General features: G+C 38.9%; 1 protein-coding gene across 1 annotated transcript; it reads right to left on the bottom strand.

Moving 5' to 3' along the window:
- Window positions 1-1,006: 1,006 nt before the first annotated feature.
- ZNF366 (zinc finger protein 366) lies at window positions 1,007-19,393 on the bottom strand. Its single transcript, XM_036403604.2, has 5 exons — window positions 19,287-19,393; window positions 16,836-18,161; window positions 14,769-14,960; window positions 8,886-9,060; window positions 1,007-6,950 (listed from the first exon to the last, which is right to left on the bottom strand). The coding sequence occupies exons 1-5, from the start codon at window positions 19,305-19,307 to the stop codon at window positions 6,415-6,417; spliced, it is 2,250 nt and encodes a 749-aa protein (XP_036259497.1). The 5' UTR covers window positions 19,308-19,393; the 3' UTR covers window positions 1,007-6,414.
- Window positions 19,394-20,138: the final 745 nt, after the last annotated feature.

Genomic DNA, 20,138 nt, shown 5'->3' with positions numbered 1-20,138 from the left:
ACTTAAGTGAACACGGCTCAGTTTTGAACTAAGTTGAAGAGGAAGTTTGTGAAAAATTCAAACATATATTTTTTCTAAATCATATTTTTCTGACTGAATTTCAAAGGAGAAACTTTGAGATTCACTTATACTGAGTCACATGGGAATGAACTAGGTCACTCTCCAACATATCTTCATCCTCCTCATGTTGAGGTAGTCTATAATCCTAATAGTAGTTGTTACCTACCATCAAAGCATCAGGAAAAACAAAAGAAAATGGGGGAAAAAACAAAGGCTTAGTTCTGGGGTTCTATTTTAGCCTCCAGCATGTACTTCTAGTGTTTGCATAAGCCTTCTTCCACTTTTTAAGGCATATATCTCTGAGAATTAGAAACAGAATATCTTTGTTATTATTTATCTTATAGCAAATAATCCTGTTGCTTTCTTTATGCTCAAAAAGTTTGAAATTCTCTCTGTGAACTCTGATGATGCCAATTCAATCAGGGCTTCATTTGAATAAACAAATTCAAGAGGTTAATTAGTACTTAAAAGTGACCCTTTCCTTTAGAAAAAGTAACATTAAGTCTCTTATTCCAATCTTCCACTTATTTCTTAATATAATGGTATTTCTATTTTTTTAACTTCAATCTTACAATACATCTGGTTGGTTTTTTTCCTCTCTTTTTACATGATGCGGTTCTTTGAAAAATCTCTAAGAAAAAGATCTTTCTCTTTTAGCTTTCTGAAGCCAAATTGACAAATACCATAATCACTCCAGAGCATTTTTATGTTGTCCATGTAGTCTGTAATAATAAAATTATCTCTCTGCCTTAAAGGACCTGGCAGCTCTTCTGCTCTTGTCTTCTAACTAGTCCTCCATCATTGATTTAGCCTTCCCTTAACAAGAACCACTCTTCAGGGGTGCTCAGAGAAGAATTACCTTGTCAGACCAAACCCATGCATTTGCCATATAAAATACCTAGAATGCCAAGAACTCCATATCCATTTCAATACAAAGTACAGCAGCTTCTCCAGTACATATTTATTTGCTTAAATTAATACAATACATCATACATACTTTTACTATTGAGATAGAAAGCCAGAAACTAAAGATTCACATATAGTTTGTTCACTTCACGAGCTGTGGCTTTAAACAGGAACTCAATGTTCTACATGAAATAAATATGCAACACATTATTTGCAAAATCTGTTAGGAGTACAAAATGTTAGCTCTGTTACATCTTGTTCAGCTAAGCAGACATGACATTTTCAAAACTGTTAATAATTATTAAAACTTCTAGGAATAATAAATATGGTACTTATATTACTTCTTAACTGTACACTCAAAACAGCAGAGTCCAGCAGCACCATATGAAGAGAGAAATCAAAGAATAGGTAGTAGACAAACACAGAGTTGTAAAGAGGTGGGTGCAGTAGCATTACTTGGTCTTTCCACTAACTTGTTTTACAGGAAACAGCACAGAATAAACTTTAATTATTATATTAATCACAATGTATTTTACCCTTTGAGCTTCTGAATACAAAGCACCTGTCTTTGCTGTCATAAATTGAAGGCCATCTAGCAGCCAGGAAAACTCAGTTTCACAAGGAGATGGCTGAGTCCTTGCGGCCAGACTGAAAACACTTTGCTCCAAGGTCACGTACAACTTTGCTTTTCCTTTAAATATGTTGTCTATCTTCACCCTTAAACTTTACTAGCTCAGATTTTGGGTTTTCCTCCACCTACTCTGTGCTCCAAAGCATCTTGCAGAACTCTCCCTGCTACCCTTAACATCAGAAAAGCCCCTAACTTAACAAACTACATGCCTTCACTTCCCCAGAGTCTTTATGGTAGGGAAAATTTATCTTTTCCTCAGCTGACTTCTGGAAGCATCTCAGCTGTGCAAGTTTGTAGCCACTGCTATTTGCTGTAATTAATGCTCTCTGAAAGGATGAAACAAGGCTGCATAAACAATGCAGGGAAATGGTATAGATGTGCTTTTATATGGAGGTGGTGGAGACTGGGCTTTAGTTTCATATGTCCCCATAAACTGAAAACCCAAATAACACTCAACAGTAGTAAGATAAAGACTTTGTTGGGTTTTTTTTCCACAAAATAGCTAGAAGACGAGAGATAAACTCACAATAGGAATGAGAAAAAGAAGAAAATATATCCCCCAATGTCCAGGACACAGGCAATGTCTCTACTGGACTTCTGAGCCTCTACATAAGGCAAAATAAGGAAGCTAATCCCTTGAAAATTATAAATGGGAAATAGCTTCATTATGAGAGCAAATTTCTATAAAGCATTTTCAAAGCTATTAAAAAGCAAAGGCTGTTACTGTCTGTTCCCAAAGCAGTGCCAATGTAAATAGTGTGAAAATAACTTATGTTTGAAAAGCAAGGTGCTTCACAATGAAGGCTGTTATTTCACTTTTAATTTGTCCCTTGAGGCCTCTTTGTAACAAGTGTCACAGACCCATCTACATTATGTTCGACAGCAGGGAGGACTGTCATCTTCTAACCACTTTGCTTGGGTCACTTGGCACTGTCTTCTTACTTCAGTAATAATTTTGTTTGTAATTTCTCTCATTGATAATTTACAGTTTTAAATTAGGTTTTTACTATTCTGACATGAATTAGACGTGTTTGAGAATTAGCTTAGTATGACTTTGTGTCTGGGCAGAATCTCAAAGTCCCTCTGTGAAGAAATATTCTGCTTTCTAGTAAAATGCTATGAAAAAGGGTTCACATTATGAATTACTTGCAAATAGTATTGCCATTCTGGGACTTTTTCCCAGCTGTATGTGGTTGTCCAGTACTTCTGCTCCAGTGAAAACTGCACCTGTAGAAGTGGGTAAATTGACTGCAGTGAGTGTGGTTAAAGGAGTTTGGACAACCCAGAACTGTCTGCAGTGATTTCCTTTCCTAAGGACACATCTGGCACATTCTCTTACAAGGTCAGTAAGGAAACTCTGGACTGCATGCTTCCAGTAAACATATTTTTTGCAGTTGCAGAATCACATAATCACAGAAGCATTTAGGTAAGAAAAGACCTCTTAATATCATGAAGTCCAATGTTTGATCAATCACCACCTGGTCAACTAGACTAAGTGCTACATCTGATCATTTCTTGAACACCTGCAGGGATGTCTGACTTGTAGCCCTTCTCTGGACATGCTCCAGCACCTCAATGTCTTTCTTGGAGTGAAACGCCCAAAATTGGACACAGGATTTGAGGTGTGGCCTCACCAGTGCTGAGTATGGGGGGACAATCCCTGCCCTGCTCCTGCTGGCCACACCATTGCTGGCACAGGCCAGGATGCCATTGGCCTTCTTGGCCACCTGGGCACTGCTGGCTCATGTTCAGCTGCTGTCACCAGCACCCCCAGGGCCTTTTCCTGTGGCAGCTTTGCAGCCACTCTGCCCCAGCCTGTGGCACTGCCTGGGCTTGCTGTGACCCAAGGGCAGGGCCCAGCACTGGGCCTTGTTGAACCTCACACCACTGGCCTGGGCCCATGGTCCAGCCTGTCCAGATCCCTCTGCAGAGCCTTCCTGCCCTCCAGCAGATCAGCACTCCCACCCAGCTTGGTGTATCTGTTAAGTGACTGAGGGGACTCTCCATCCCCTCATCCAGATGGCTAAAAAAGATATTAAACAGGGCTGGGCCCAGTACTGACCCCTGGGCAACACCACTGGTGACTGTCTGCCAACTGCAGTTAACTTCATTAATCACCACTCTCTGGGCCTGGCCATACAGCCATGTTTCAACCCAAGCAAAGATTTCATCCACCCAAGCCACGAGCTGTCAGCTTTCCCAGGAGATTGCCATGGATAATGTATCAAAGTCTTTGCTGAAGCCCAGATAGAATACATCCTATGATATTAGTTGCTAGGAGCTGAACTCTGCTGAAAATGTCTCTTTTGCTCCATTTGTCTGGACTGCAATTGGTATGTAATATTCTGTTTCTTTCTTGATAAGGATTGTCTAGCTGTCCCATAGCACTCTCCAATTAACAGACAAGAGTTTGCAATGGAAGGGCTGTGTACTTTCCTGCTTTACACACCACAAGACTGAAGGACTTGCTAAACTCCACCCATGTGCATGATCACCTTTCTAGAAATTGCAAAGAGATTCCCGATTCCTTGCTTGTTCTTCTTATCATGTAAACTAATATATCTGGAAATGTGGAGCTAACTGATACTGATACTGAACCATGCACAGCTGGAAACTACACTACTAAGAGGTAGACAATTCTAAGAGTTAGGGACTCCCAGCTCTTGGCTGTATACATGCTGACATGGGAACTTTTGTCTGGTAGAGAGACAAGCTAGTGCCAATAAGTTAACTGAAGGAGTTGCTCCCATTTTTGAGGGACCATCTACTAGACCATGCTGAATTTCTACCCAATCATTTCCCCTGACGTCTAATAAATAATACAGTTTCATTCATTATTCTAAAAATTTCCTAACTTTTTTGCTTGACCACAATGTCTTCCTTGAAAGAAAGATGGCTCCTTTTTCAATAGGCATCGTCTTACAGCTAAAGCAAGGAAGAGGAATGCTTATGATAGAACAGTTAATCCCTGAAGAAACATGACCATGGACCTCTAAAACACACCTCAAAGACTTTTTAAATTCTAAAGTGACCTACCTTCCAGTTCAATTTGGCATAACATTTTTATTTTTAAAAATATGTACATCAGACATAGATGTAATTTAGGAAAGTCACCTGGATGTTAGCCCTTCTTTTATCAATAGCTTTTTCTGCATGAATTTCTGCATATGTTATGCCATGTTTGAGCCTTGAAAAAGGAAAACACTGCCTGTAGCCTTGGACTACACAAACCCAGTTATATGAGAAATATGGACTTTGCCCTGTGAATGCTGCTTCATAGGCATGAGGATCATTAATTTGAGAGGTGTGTGTTTTCTTATAGGGGCAGAGAGCTGAAGCTATATGACTTGTCTTAGCAAGCCATAAAAGTAGATGACTGTATTTAAGTATAACTTGCTATATAGAGAGCATGATTGCAATGCATTTTAAATCAAGAACTTGGCAGGTAAGTGAAGAAGGCAGTAATATTTGGAAGAGATGTACCATATATATGGATTTTAACCTTTTGAGCTGGGATGTCCAAAGGACACAGGACAAATTTTATGATTAATTGAATTTTTATTTCCACGTAAGCAATAGGATGATGCAGGGCTGCTTCTCATTTTCTTGAAGATGTAGGAACTAATATGCTGTTCAAAGCATTAATGTAATTAATGAAAAGTTTAATGGAATATGCTTTTCCCATGTTGGTATAGGCTTATAACTGTAGGGGAATCAGAGGATGAAAATCTGAGTTTGACTCCATAAAAACAGCATGAGTGAAATTTGTCTGAAAGGCCTGCCGCTTACTGCTCAAGAAGTGTTTAATAAGAGAAGTTTTCTGACTTTAATAAGAGAGAAAGTTTTCCTCTGTGAGGTACTGCTTGTTCTGTAAGGGTGGTTTTAACCCTCTGAAACAAAAAATGACCAGATCTGTGTATTCCAAAATTATCCTTACTAGCAATTAAAAACTGAAGAGATAAATGGTAAAGCTGCATAATTTTTTCAATTGAATGACTCATACTGTGTTATGTGTAACTATGGCAAGATTGTGAATGCTGCATGCTGATGCCACCCAGTACATGTGCTGGTCCAAGCAGGCAGTAGAACAAAATGTCAACACAATCTATGCTATTTCACTTCAAGAAATTCTGAACACTCCCATACTGGCTGAAACACAGCAAAGCATGAATATTCCTTGTGTCAGAGAACTAGTTTTTGTAAGAAATTCCTTTTAAAGCCTTAGAGAACTGTCCTTTACTGCCTCCCCAGACATTAGTTCTTCTTATTATTTTGTTTCACATTTCTCATTTTAAGTAGTTGCACTAAGAGTCACTTCAGTAAATCAAAATATTTGGACTGTGTTAGTTCTGAATGTCGACAGCATTTTCATGCACGCTATGTTTAATAGTACTCTGGCTTATAATGTGAAATACTTTGTATTTTCAGATATTTTTGAGGCATATGGTTAGAAGTTTTCATATATATTTAGTCAGATAATAAATCAGATGCTAAAGCATGTTGCTTTCTGCTAAGTAGAAAATTGCATGTAAGTATCTATCCCCATATAATAGGAAGTAAACTTCTGTACCCAACCCATTGTCTGTTATACATTAAACAGATAAATATTAAAGTGTTATTTTTCAATATCTATTGCATTTCTTGGTGACCTCAAGCTGCTTTATTCTTTTAATGTATGTGGTTTACCCTAAATTATTTTTAATAATTTGGCTTATTTGTTTCTAAATACTACTACAGACTTCCAGGCTTTAGTAGCTTACAATTCATGTTAAAATCTACCTGGTTACCATTTTCCAGCTGTTTTAAAAATGTCCATTTTAAATGCCGAGAAGCATTGTTTGTTTTTCCATTTTTCTTTCTAGCAATTCTTTCAAACTCTTGTTCTTGTGCTTGAAATACAAGTAATCAGAGAGAGAGTGACCAAGTCTGGCCTTTTCAAAGGATCTAAAGCTGAGATGTTCTTTGTTGTTTGCAAGCTCTCCCTCTCCACGTCTCTCCTCTTGGTCTGAATTTCCTATTCTCTTCCCCAGTCCTCCCTCACTTAACACCTCTTCCTTCTCATTGCAGTAGGACTCTCTGAAGTCCTTCATCATGCACTCAGGTTTGCCAGAGAGATCTTGAGCCATGTACAGCTTGTTGTCATCATTATGGTACGTGGCAGGGCTGTATCGCTCTGCCTCATAGCAGTTGTCTTCCTCTTCTTCCTGGCATGAGCTTCCCTTGGCACTCTCACCATCAGAATGAAATGAGATTCCCTTCCCTTGGCTTTTCTGGGAGAGATCAAATGGCTCTTCCTGTTCCAAGCTTCTCAAGACATTTGTCTGGGACAGAGCAATCCTTCCTCTTCCAAAACCTTGTAGTGGTTTGAGGGGAGGAGAAAAGGAAAAAATTATATATAGGAAATTTTACTACTTGATACATGGCTAAAAAACAAAATCTGAGGTGTCTTTTATTTCATTTTTTAGATTTGTCTTCCATCCAGCTATCTCCAAGTACTTCACTATTTACATCTCATGGCATCTCCTTCGAGATGCTGCAAAAAGGAATGCTATTGTATATGCTTCACAGCCAGGTTAGGACACACAAAACATTCTTTTATACAGCCAGACTCTGGATGATGCAGCTGGGAAGAAAAGTGAAATGGTCTGGCCTTTTGTAAACTGAATTTTGCCTCACCCTACTCAGTTCCTCCTTCCTATTCTTTTTCTAAAGTAAAACTTGAATCTAAAGCACCACAGTCCATAGTCCAAGTCCCAGGTTTTGTATCTTATGTTTCAGAGGAGTGGAAGAGACTAAAAACATGGTAATGTATTTGTTCTATGGACACTGTGGTTCAAAGTTAATACTTTACAAATGAAAAGACAACAGTCTCAGCAGCCTATGACTGTCCTTAACTTTTCCCCTTTCATCCACTGAGAAACAATCAACTGAAAAGCTCTATGCACTAGACAGTGCTTCAGCTTGAGGGAATCATTATAAACAAATGATGATTTTGAGCAGTGTATATAAATATGTATCTAATCCTGGATCTGGTTTGTCTTAGTATTTGTCAGTGTCTTCCCTCTTGATCGAAATACAGATTATCCAAGAGGCATCTGTGGACTCAAAAATGCTCCAAACCTAATCAGGATATATTTTAAAAAATCAGATACCACAGGCATAGGCCAGCTTCATTAAAGGCTAGTGACAAAGTGAGGACTTCACCCAATACCCATGCAAGTCACTATTTTACCTGCTTTTGTTTCCTTTGTTTTTTACTTTCCCCTCAGTAACTGAATCTAGTTTCTGAAGGATCTATGCAGTATCACTAAACAGCAGATTTTATTTTGCAACAAGGTTTATTTGTTAAAAGGATTCATAAACAGGCATCAGACGTCACAAATTTTCTCATATTTGATAAGCCTCAAGGGCTGCAGAATCTCTGTACAACGAAAAAATCTTAGGCAATCTCCAATTATGAGCAATTCTCTAACTAGCACGATGCTGTAGGAGATTTACAGAAAAAAAATACTTATTTCATTAGCCATTAGGATCTTCAAAAATTTTACAACAAATGTCATTAGAGTAAGTGTTTTGCACATGTGCTAAGCTGCCCTAAAGTGTGAATATATGAGAAATGCCAAGAAATCTCGCCCACTAAAGAATTATTCATCTACAAAATCTTAAAAAAGGGATCTTGGATACCCAAGCCCTCAAAAAATTCTCCCTAATTCCCCGACTTCTTTAGATAGCATTGATCTGTTTACACGCATGAGGATGACTTCAGGAAGTATATGTGGTAAGTGGCAGACAGGAAATGTTTCTCAGGATGCCCTCAGTAGTCAAAAATCCTTATACTGTGAGACTTATACTTTGAGGAATATCCCCTCCTCTTCATGTGCTTCCTCTTCATGTGTAAATGGGATCTTGAGCCTATGGTATTCATGTGACACCAGCTATGCCAATACAGTATAGAATGACCAAGGCTCCTGGATGTAGACCAATTGAAGATTCCATCCCTGCTCCAGACTGGAATCCAATAAGCTGTCAGAAAGGACCATAAGTGTTTCAGATTTTCTTTTTCTGTCAGTTTAGGATTGATTTATGATTTATGTGGGACATGTAATGCTGCCATGTAATGCTATAGTAATATAGCTAATAACAACTTCACAGGCTTATGGGATTCTACCTCTTGCAATAACATTGGATCTATGGCACAAGTTTGTGGATCTGTCGTACAAAGCCCATTTGTGTTTACTGATATGCATATTCAGATCTCACAGAGAATAATCTCACTGAAAATTATTACCTTGAGAGTGAAATCCTCTTTCCATGACCCCATGTTTGACTTTCATGTGCCTGGTTAGGTTCCCCTTCAAGGTGAATTTGCTGGGACAGTAGAGGCACTTAAACGGCTTACTATCTGAGTGCAAGTGCATGTGTCCCATTAAATTGTGCATTCTGTTAAACTCCTTTCCACACAGCTGTAAAAATGGTAAAAATGAAAATTATTAGTAGTTTGAAGCAGTATTTTCAAGGACAACATTTTTAAAGGAAAGAGGACCTACACTTCTCAACTTAAACTCTGGCAGTTTTTGGCTGCAATATATTTTTCAAAGTTCCATCAAAATCCTACAGGCAAAAACATGTGGTATCTAAGGCACTCTGAACTGCTGACATTTTTTAATATTGGTGACCAGCACACATAGTCCAAGATTCCCCAAAAGCAGTCAATGTTGTTGTAAGGAGGGGAAAGACTTAAGGGACTAATCTGGAAGGCTTGTAACTTCAATGAGATTCAAAGTAAAAGTTTCTGCCCTGGTGAACCATTCCATTTGTAGTTTATACATCTTGCCTTTAACCAACTACAATGTCAGGCAGGAATGGAATTATAAAATAAAACCAATTAAGTGTTTCTATGAAACAGTCAGAGTAACAGAATATTACTTATTTTTAAATGGAAATTAAATGGCTGCACATTTTGCTTAAAACTAGAAAAAGCAATTCCTTGTTTTTCTGTGTTTCTTGCTCACTCCTTTTTTCCCCTGATTCTTTCATCATTTGTTTATCAACTCCTGTGTTTTGGTGTCTCTGGTGAGTAAGCTGCAATTTAAACAGTCATGAGGCTGCAAGAATGACTTAGCTTTCCCTGAAGCATGTTCCTGCCAGCTCAAGCCATTGATCGTAAAATTTTTCCTTTGATGAAACAATACCAGTGGGTTTAATTCATTGTTGTTTATTCAGATGGGTCCTTTTGTAGTCTGGACTCTTATGTATTCTTAAGACATGAGAGTTTGACATCACTATTACAGGCATCCAGTCTTGATTGTCTTCTGGTCTTTCCTTACCAGGATTTATAATTTTATTCACATTCAAGTGGCTATTTCCATCCTCTGCAAACTTCTGTGCTTGCTTTCTACTTTTTTTTTCCTGACTTGTTTTATCATTTGATTTTATTTTTTTTAATTATTCTTATTACTATATGAACCAGAGTCACCATTACTGAGTAACTGAAACCTTCATCTAGCAGGGTAACTATCTGGCAGACAATTAATAAATAGAAATTACTAAGACTCCACTAGATTTTTTTATATAATCTGGATTCAAATTTTACTTATTTGGTATTACAGAAGAACTGATACAGAACTTGTAGATGTAAATTCAGAAAGTCATCACTTAGAATATCTGGATGAAATGTAAATAGCGAAAGGATCCTTGGAAAAACAGTACTGTATGCTTTGTCTTTTAAGACTTCTCTTGAGGGAAAATCAAATCAGTTCATAAATACAAAAATTAGCAGGTCTACTGTTTTAAAATAAAAACTAGAGCTGAGTCAGAGCTGTAAAAAGGCAGATTCTGAAAACATTCACTTGCTTTTCAAAAAATTGTTTGCTTCAGCGGCATATGTACCATTTGTGTTTTTCTGTCTGTGATTTTACTAAAATGAAAACTCTAGCAAATAAATTTATCACAAAGTGTTAGAGAAGACCATTGGTGGAAAAAAAGAATAGCCAATGAAAATGAGTAATTCATTTTTAAAAGTAAGATAGCTGCTTCCAAGGGTCATCCAACCACTGAGGAAAGAATACCGTCTTCTGCATGTTCAAAGAAAGTTAATATGTAGGATTATTTGCACTCAGAAAAATTATGGAACCACAAAATACCTCAGAAAGTGCTAGGAGGAATCAGACTCTCATCTACTGAGACTACTAATGAGCACAGAAAATTTGCAAGGAGTAACAGCAGCTGATTGTATCTTGACAGCTGCTGGAACAACCTATAACTTGTCAATATTAGTCTTGCTACAAGAATGTCAACAATAATATCTCTCTAACACCTCTTTGCTGAAGGCTTCTGGTTATCTGCTTGTATTGTGGCTGACATACGTTATCACCAGAACCTGCTTTCCTGTATCTAGGTCTTCTCTGTCTGAACTGGTAACCAAGGAAAATCATGTTGAGTGGATGAGTGGCTTCAGTACTGCATGCAAACACTTATCTTTATAAGGTCTTGAGTATTAAAATTTATTTAGAAGGACCATTTGGTTGCTTTCTGTCAAGGCAATACTTGTTTCTCTTTCTTCTTACTGAAAAGACAGGGACTTGGTATAGGTTATTTCTTTATGGCATAAAAGTTCTGTGTCTGAATAAAGTTGATGGGTTTTCCATTTCCCAGAGTCAGGCACATCTTCAAGATATGTAATGTGTTCTTGTCCTGAAATCTCCTCTGAGGACATGAGGAAATGGTACTAGAGTGCAGAGGTGTGGCAGGAAAATCAAAGAAATGCTGATAGGAAAATTGTTTTTTGGAATGATGGGTCTCTGTGGCATAATCTCTGTTTTACTGGTCATTTCAAAAAGGCACGAGACATCTTTCAGATGAATATCTATGATCCAGATGTAAAAGGAAATAGGTTTCTCACTTATATGCTAGAAGACTGCAATTCAAATCTAGCTGGAGTACATAGTTAATGCTCAATGAAGAGCTTGAATCTGCAGATCAAATTAGAAGACTGTACAAGATTTTCTTTCTCTCTGACATGACAGCCTAGTGAGCAGAGTGTGAAAGATGATCCTGAGACAGTTGCATGGGAGGAGCTCCAACAGAACCCAGTGCACTATAGCACTCAGGGAGATGAAAAGTTTATGCAAGAGAACTTGGGATATCAGGAACATGGTTTACTTGTGGACTTTCTGTGAGGCTGTCTAACAAAATAATCTTCGACAAAAGGTTTAGAACTCAATAAAATTAAAGTCTTGAAGAGAACAACTCAGCTGCAAGTCTGCTGAACAGACTTAGTTGCACTGGCTGGTGAAATGGACTTCAGTATAGTTTGCTAGAATAGTCTACATTAGTTTCAGTCTAGATTTTTTTCCTCTTAAGCCACCACATGAAGTATCATCCTTCTAGATTTGCCACCAGTTTTCTTCCTTCTCAAAGTTCTTCTCTCTCTCTGATTAAAAAACACATTTTAGATAGGGAAAAAAGGGGTGGTCAAAACATCTGTTACAGGTATTTGTCTGAGCTGAAGAAAGATCTATTGCATCCTTTATTGGAGATCTGAAAAATTGATTACTTCAGCACTAAAAGCAACAGTAAATTTCATGGAACCTTTCTCTACAAATCCAAATTAGTACTGTTGCACTAGTTGTTGGAATACCTTCATAACTCTTCAGTGGATTTTTTTTTTTTCTCCTAAACAGAAATAAACAAGGCAACATGGGCTCAGGCCTTTAAATACTACAGACAAGTTCACTCTTCAGCAGAAAATCAAACAGAGATCCAGGCTGCAGCTGGGTGAGGAAACAGAAGGGACAACTATTTGCTACTCCCGCACTTCTGATAGTATGTGCTTAGCTGTGATTAGACACATAGGAAAGCTCATGTTTTCTTTTGCTGTGAGAAAAAGGTAAAGAAAACCATTGCATGCGGTGAAGTATAAAGGCTACTGCTGTGCTCTCTTTCCCTTGCATTCTTCTTCTTCTTCTTTTTTTTCTTTATAAGAAGGGTGTTCCTTTCCTCAAAGAAAGAAGGAGAGGGAGAATGACTGTAAACTGTCCAAAAGGACCGTGAGAAAACAGGAAGCTTTGAAAAGTACAAGAGAAAGCAAGATGAAATCTATTTGCAGGCGGTTCCCTGGGGACATGTGAGCCATTGTTAAGCAGGCTGTTCATACAGCTATATCCTTCCTTCTGCTGAGGAGGAGCTTGGTGCCAAAAGGCTGCTATCTGGTCATTCCCTTAACCCTCCAAGTACCAGCCAGAAATATTTGCTTTCAAGAGTCTTCAGGGGCTCTATCAGAGAGGTAATGTTAGGCTGTTCCTAATGCAAAAAAGCAATTCCTGATTCTGTGTCTGCTTATTGTTGCAATCTTCACTGTCAGAGGCATTGATGCTGATTCATACCCCTTCAGACATATGAGAAACAGATTCACTATGCTTACTTGTTTCTTTCCTCATTGGAACACTGGGTGGGGACAGAAAAGTAAAAAAATAAGAAAAACAGGTGTTCCTGTAGAGCTTTTGTTACTGTCTGGAAAACATGCTGGTGATACTCTATTTCCCAGTTCCAACTATTGCCCTCTCCAAGTTTCAATAGTCTGTCATCATCAAACACTGAGCTGAACACAACCTTCCAGCTCATCTGCACGTATCCAAAAAGTCATGTGGATCCACATACTGCACCCACAAAATCTGATCCAAAATTTGAGATTCTTTTCTGAAGTTTGAGGAGTCGGAGAAGGACTTCAATCAAATGGGAACAACAACAAGGCAGGTTTGCAGATGTTCTCAAAGACTGAAAACTTCCAGCAGACCTGACTTGTTACATGCATAGAATTTCAGTAAAAGAAATTCTTTTATCAACATAGAGTAATGTAAGCACTACTACACAACATACTACTTTCATAAGACATAAATTAAAACAAAGTACTGAAGGTGGAAGACTTTGCTGCTAGTTTTTCAAAATAAAATGTTTTGAAGTGAAGAAAGAAAAATTATGAAGTCAGAAATATTCATTCTGACATTTTCTTACTAAAACCAGCACTGAATATCATATATTCCTATGACATTTTGAAATTCTACATTTTTTTTAAGATGAAATAAGGGTCATATGAATGAAATATGATGAAAAAATGAAATAATCCCATTTAAATTTTTCATCCATCTCTGCTTCTTCATGAGAAGTTCCTATTAAGAAAATATCAATACCATAAAGATGTAGAATGAAAGAGTTCTAGAAATTGCTTTCAATCAGTCTTTAGTTTCTTATGCATAAGCTGGGTAATATGCTCCACTCTGTATTTACAGCCATCTTAGAACAAATTGAAGTGGGAAATCTACAGCCTTTGACTTCACAAAGTACGACAACAGTAATGAACCAGATAGGCATTGGAACACTGGAGGCAGCAAAAGAACTTATGTAGCATCCAAAACTGAATAAGAATATAGATATGAATAATTAATAAGAAATTTATTAGAAGTAAACAGGATCAATAAAGTCTTAAGGGTTTATGGGGAGGGAGGAGAAGAGAGGATGGAAAGGGAGTGCCAGCCTCCAGTGCTGGGGGGCAGCAGCAAACTGAAGGAATTTGAAGGACTGTAGAAAAGCCAGGTGGTCTCAGAGGCTGTTTTGCTAGCATACTGATATCCTGCCTTGAATTCCAGTCTGGTAATTACACTCTACCCATTCAAATCCCTTCAGTAGTTTTATTTTGCTGTGGCTTTTTCTAACCCCTTTCTTGAACTGTCGCATACCATCACTGTGTGAAATTGTGGCTGCTGCTTTTTCATGATCCTCTGCAGGGTGCATGACTTGATTTCTGCTTTTTGTCAGTGTTTCAAGATATTAAGCACTTAAATTTCTGTTTGGATGATTGTACTAAGCAAATGTCAGATATGTTTTTGTCCTCAAATGTCTGTGGCACTTAAACAATCACAGGGAAAAAAACCCCAAAACTTAGGTGAGAATGAATGATCCTGATGGGAAAGGGAATAAACCACAGGTATCTCCATTATTTTGTGCTACATAAGCAGAACCTGGGTAAAGAAAGAAAATCAGGCTGGTTTATGTTAATTTTTGAATACAAGTGCAGTATGTGTTAGCAAGTTTGTTTTTCTAATTCTACCATATAAGATGACAATATCAGAGAAATATGCTTTAGGTTAATACCTCTGCCACCAAATGTACTTACCTTGCATTTAAAGGGTTTGACATCAGAGTGAACAATCATGTGGGCCTTGAGAGTCTGCTTTTGCACAAAGCTCTTGAAGCACAAATGGCATTGATAGGCTCTGATATTGGTGTGGATGAGGACATGTCGCTTCATGTTGGCCAGCAGAGTAAATTCCCGGCCACAAATTCCACATTTGTGCTCTTTCACACCCTGAAAGAAAAGAAAAATTCTGTAGATGTAAAATTTTCTAGGTAATTTAATCGTCAGTACAGCAACTTATGAATTATTCATTCTGTATTAGCAAAGTTGATAATAAATTATTTCACTTTAAACATTTTTCAAGGTATTTTCCCCTGACATATTTTTACAAGCTTCTGTGAAGCAGAGAAGTAAAACAAAACACAAGCTTAATGAAATAATGAAGTCTGTTTTCAAATAAATCAGACATAGTCAGCATCAGAGCTTCCCTCTCCTGCTCTGCTGCTTAAGTAAAGTATTGATCATACATCTCACATTTATTGCAGAGAGAAAAACTTGCTTATTCCTGGTGGGATTTTCAGTAACCACTATGGAATGATTTCATTTTATATGAGGTTTATAGAACATTTCTATCACTTTTTATGCTATCTACTCAATTTATGACAGCATAATTCAATATTCTTACTCACACCCATGTGGTCTGTGAGCTTCTCAGTGATTTAGATACTATGAAAATCAAAGAATTTGCTACTAAACAGCTTAAGAGTTTTATGTGCTGAAGGTAATAAGGATTTACTAGTGAGGTGCTGAGAGCAATTACTCCTTCCACAGCCCTTCTTTAAAAAGATGTGAAATGACTGTCAGTAGTTTTCACAGTTAATTTCAAAGCTAAAACTGAACATCACTACCAGTTTCAAGTGTCTGCTCATTTGATATGAGGCTGTGTTTAGTCAGCTAAGTACTATAAGTTATTTTCATGGTGAATCCACCTGCGGCTGTGGACAAAGAAGCAGAAGCCCTCTAAGGGCTCAGGGGCATTTCATTCCCTGTGACAAAAAAACATACCAAGTCTTCAATTAGTGGAATCTTGCATGGTAAATCTGAAGAGCAGGGAATCTCCAGAAAGAACAGAAATTATAAGCATGAAGCAGAAAAGAAAAAGCAAATGTGGAAGTAGAAGTTGTGCAGTTTTCAAAGAATATATGACTATAAGACTCAAGGGCCGTAGCTTTCTGTATTTCTAATGTTTTTCATGTAAAAGCCAAAATTCAAATGTTAAAGGAAAAATATGCTAATCTGGAAGCAACCTTTTTTTAAAGTGAAAGGATTTGACTTCTCTTATTATTTTTGTAAAAGTGGATAGTCAATTTCAGAGTTTCTTGAATGGAACATTTGCATTTTTCCTATTTTTGAAAGCAATCTTTTCGTAAGAGTTCCAAAGCTTTCTTATACCCTAAGCTGACCCTGCTGTCACCTCTGTCAGCAGAGGCAAGACTGCTACTTGATATTACTTGGCTGTTATTATGATCCTGCTTGTCCATTTCTATTAACTGGCATTCTGGGTAACATATGCACAAAGGGGAATTTTTCTTAGGGTTATTTTGTTTTTTAAATGTCTCATTATAATGATTCTTCAAAATCTGATGAGTAATAACATACTCTTTTTTTTTTTTTTTTTTTGCTACAGTCCACTACAAACCCACGTACTTCCTAATTAAGGGAACAAAGTATCACAACTGGCTTTCGATAAAAAAAAAAAATCTTTTAAAATTTTGAGATTATGGGGTGGTTATACAGTTCTGCAAAATTTTACAGAAGGTCATTCTGAAAACAGCCCCAATAAACAGAGAGATATGAATCCAGTTTGGGGAAGTGATACAGGGGGTTTAATTGAATTCCTGCTTATAACAAAGTTGCGTTTGCTTGTACTTTCTTAAGGCTGACAAAGACATCTGGCTGATACAACTGCCAGCAATGCTGGAGTTTCCGTGTAAGCCTCTGCAGCTGGCAATAGAGTACATTTCTGAGGAGGTACCTGCCTTTGTGTAGCTTTCATTGCCTGTAATCCTTATACTACCTTCAGATGCAAGGTGAGAGCTGGCTTACCTTGTGAGTCAGGGAGTGTTGCTTCAGGTGGTGGGGCTGCACAAACTCCATGCCACATTCAGTGCAGATGTATGGGCGGATGTCTTTGTGCTTCATCATGTGGTTTTGCAGCTGACTTGGGTACTGGAAGGTCTTATCACACTCGGTGCAATTGTACTGTATAGGGCCACGGTGGGTGGTTAGGTGTCTCTTCAGCTGGGCCAGAGTTGGAAAGTCCAGACCACACTCCACACAAATGTTCTCTCGTCCACTCTCATGCTTAGACTCATGTGCTTTCAGCTCACTGGGGTAGGCAAAACCCCTGCCACAGATCCTGCAGTTGTAAGGTTTGATATCGCTGTGTTGCATCATGTGTCTCTTAAGGTGACTGGTTTGAGTGAAAGCCTTGTGGCACACCTGGCACTTATGTGGCCGAGTGCCCTGGTGTGTCAACATATGTGTGTGCAAGTGGCTCAGCTGCTTGAAAAGCTTGCCACATCGGGTGCAAGCATGTGGTTTAATGCCACTGTGACCCAAGATATGGGTGACCAAATTGTACTTGGATGTATAGGACTTCTCACACATGGGACATTGCCAGCGTTTCTGTTCACCCCCCACATCAACATAGTAGCTGTCATCTATCTGAAGGTTGACATCTACTCTTTCCACTTTCTGTTTGTTTTCACCACTTTCTCTTACTTCAGCCCTCCTGAAGGGTGGTTCTGTAGGTCTTTTCATTTGAAAAGGGTTCCTGAAATGAAAGTTTGGTGGTACAATGAAAGGAAACATTAAGCCAGGATGGACTTTAGGATAATAAGGGTAAGGAGCCTGCATGAATGCTGGGCTACTGGGCCATGCCATGTTAGGCTTCACTGGTTCTTGCTTAATGGGCTTGGCTCCAAAATGCTCCAGAGTTCTGTAGAACTGAAAACCAAAGTTGCAGAGGTCAATCATCTGGGAACTGTACTTGGGCTGAGTTGGCTGTTGGAACACCAAGGGGAGATTGGAAGAGCCCATGTCGTGATCCTCAGGTCGATCTGGTGATGATGAGGAATCCTCAAGGGTGATGGGAGGAGGCATTTTTGTAGGCATGCTCTTACGTTTGCGAGACCCTCCTTCCAAGGACCCCTGGAATGTTTCCATGTTTTCAAGAGGAGGAGGACCATAGCGGAAATGTGAGAGGTGTGTTCTGAATTCTTCATCAAATTGCGTTGCTCTGTGTGGCTTTGTAACGGGGCTGAGCGGCTGCAGGCAGAGGGAGAAGGGAGAGGCTTGGGTATTGTCCACATTAAAACTTGTTTCTTCGTTCTTCATCATATTCAATTTTCTTCTCTGTGGCCCAAATCCCTTAAAATAAGCAAAAGAAACCCCAAATCTGTTTATTTCTTCATGTTCTTCTGGACTTAAAAATCTCTTGACCATTTTATTGTTTTGAAGATTGTTGGGTTTTTTTAAATAAAGAAAACTAAGGATTTCTTAGGTCCATATAGGACAAAGGCCTTTTAAAGCAGAATTAAATTGGTAAGTGAAAAGCAAAAGAGCTTTGGTCTTCCTGCATCAGATTTGACCCACACAACATTTTTACAACTTAAACAACCTGTACTGTGACCCACTACTTCACAGATGAACCAGTATGGCAATGCTTCTGCCTGATTTTATTCAGTCAGTCTGTTTGTGGGCAAAATTCTGTCCTTGGCTGTGCATGAACGGCTCTAGAAATTGGCGGTGCATATAAAGGATATAGCAATACAAACAATAATATGCACATTTATTTTGGTTGTGACATGAAAAGCCAAAGCCAAAAACTGTTAAGCTTCTTTGTATCATTAACATGTGCTGCTGTGAGAGAAAACAATGGCCAAGTGATCTAAGGACACTGTGTACCATCAGGTTTTGCGCCATGTTTCCTGGCTGCTCGCACTTTGTATTGTAATAAGACGGCGGAGATTAATTTATTTTCTTTGTTTTAATCACAGAGATATTTGCCTGGCAGATCTGGGGGAGGAAAGACATTTGACAACTCTCCAAATTACATTTAGTTTAATAGGTTTTATCTAAGATTTTTTTTTTGTTTGTTTGTTTGTTTCTAAACAGGTGGGCAAAATCACCACTATAAAACTAAATATAGAACTGATGTCAACAAAAACCTTGGGACTCCAGAGTAGCTGACACCTAAAAAATGCTCTGAGCGTATCTGATGATAGAATGTGATGAGGCAGATTAATAATTTTCTCCTGGCAAAATTTTATGTTCCACTGATCATACGGGGAACTTCATCTGAATTTGTGGTTCATCTAAAACATAAATTTTGGTTAATCTTAAATAAGGCTGCTACTTTTTCCCTCGTCCCTCTAAAGTCATAGAATCAGAAAACTTTCATTAGAAAAGACCTTTAAGATCATCAAGTCCAGACACTAATTGCCAAATCCACCACAAAAACATGTCCCTAAGCACCACAAGTCTTTTAAATACCTCCAAGGATGGTGACTCCATCACTTCTGTGGGCAGCCTGTTTCAGATCTTGACCACTTTTTCTGATAAGAGGTTCTTTCCCTGGAACAACTTGAGGCCATTTCCTCTTGTCCTATCACTTGTTACCTGGGAAAAGAGACAAATACCCACCTGGTTACAACCTCCTTTCAGGCAGTTGTAGAGAGTGATAATGTTACCCTGAAGCTCCTCTTCTCCAGGCTAAACAACCCCAGCTCCCTCAGTCACTCATTACAGGACTTGTGAACCAGACCCTTCACAAGCTCCATTGGCCTTCTCTGGACATGCTCCAGCACCTCAATGTCTTTCTTGGAGTGAAACGCCCAAAATTGGACACAGGATTTGAGGTGTGGCCTCACCAGTGCTGAGTACAGGGGGACAATCCCTGCCCTGCTCCTGCTGGCCACACTATTGCTGGCACAGGCCAGGATGCCATTGGCCTTCTTGGCCCCCTGGGCACTGCTGGCTCATGTTCAGCTGCTGTCACCAGCACCCCCAGGGCCTTTTCCTGTGGCAGCTTTGCAGCCACTCTGCCCCAGCCTGTGGCACTGCCTGGGCTTGCTGTGACCCAAGGGCAGGACCCAGCACTGGGCCTTGTTGAACCTCACACCACTGGCCTGGGCCCATGGTCCAGCCTGTCCAGATCCCTCTGCAGAGCCTTCCTGCCCTCCAGCAGATCAGCACTCCCACCCAGCTTGGAGTAATCCACAAACTTAGCAAGGGTACAGTTGATCCCCACATTCATCAATAAAGATATTAAACAGGGCTGGGCCCAGTGCTGATTACCCCTGGGCAACATCACTGGTGGTCATCTGCCAGCTGGATGTAACTATT

Source organism: Molothrus ater, chromosome Z (genome assembly GCF_012460135.2).
Source record: "Molothrus ater isolate BHLD 08-10-18 breed brown headed cowbird chromosome Z, BPBGC_Mater_1.1, whole genome shotgun sequence".
NCBI classification, from domain to species: domain Eukaryota; kingdom Metazoa; phylum Chordata; class Aves; order Passeriformes; family Icteridae; genus Molothrus; species Molothrus ater.
The sequence above is the reverse complement of the archived record's forward strand: the minus strand, read 5'-3'. Positions and strand labels throughout refer to the sequence as shown.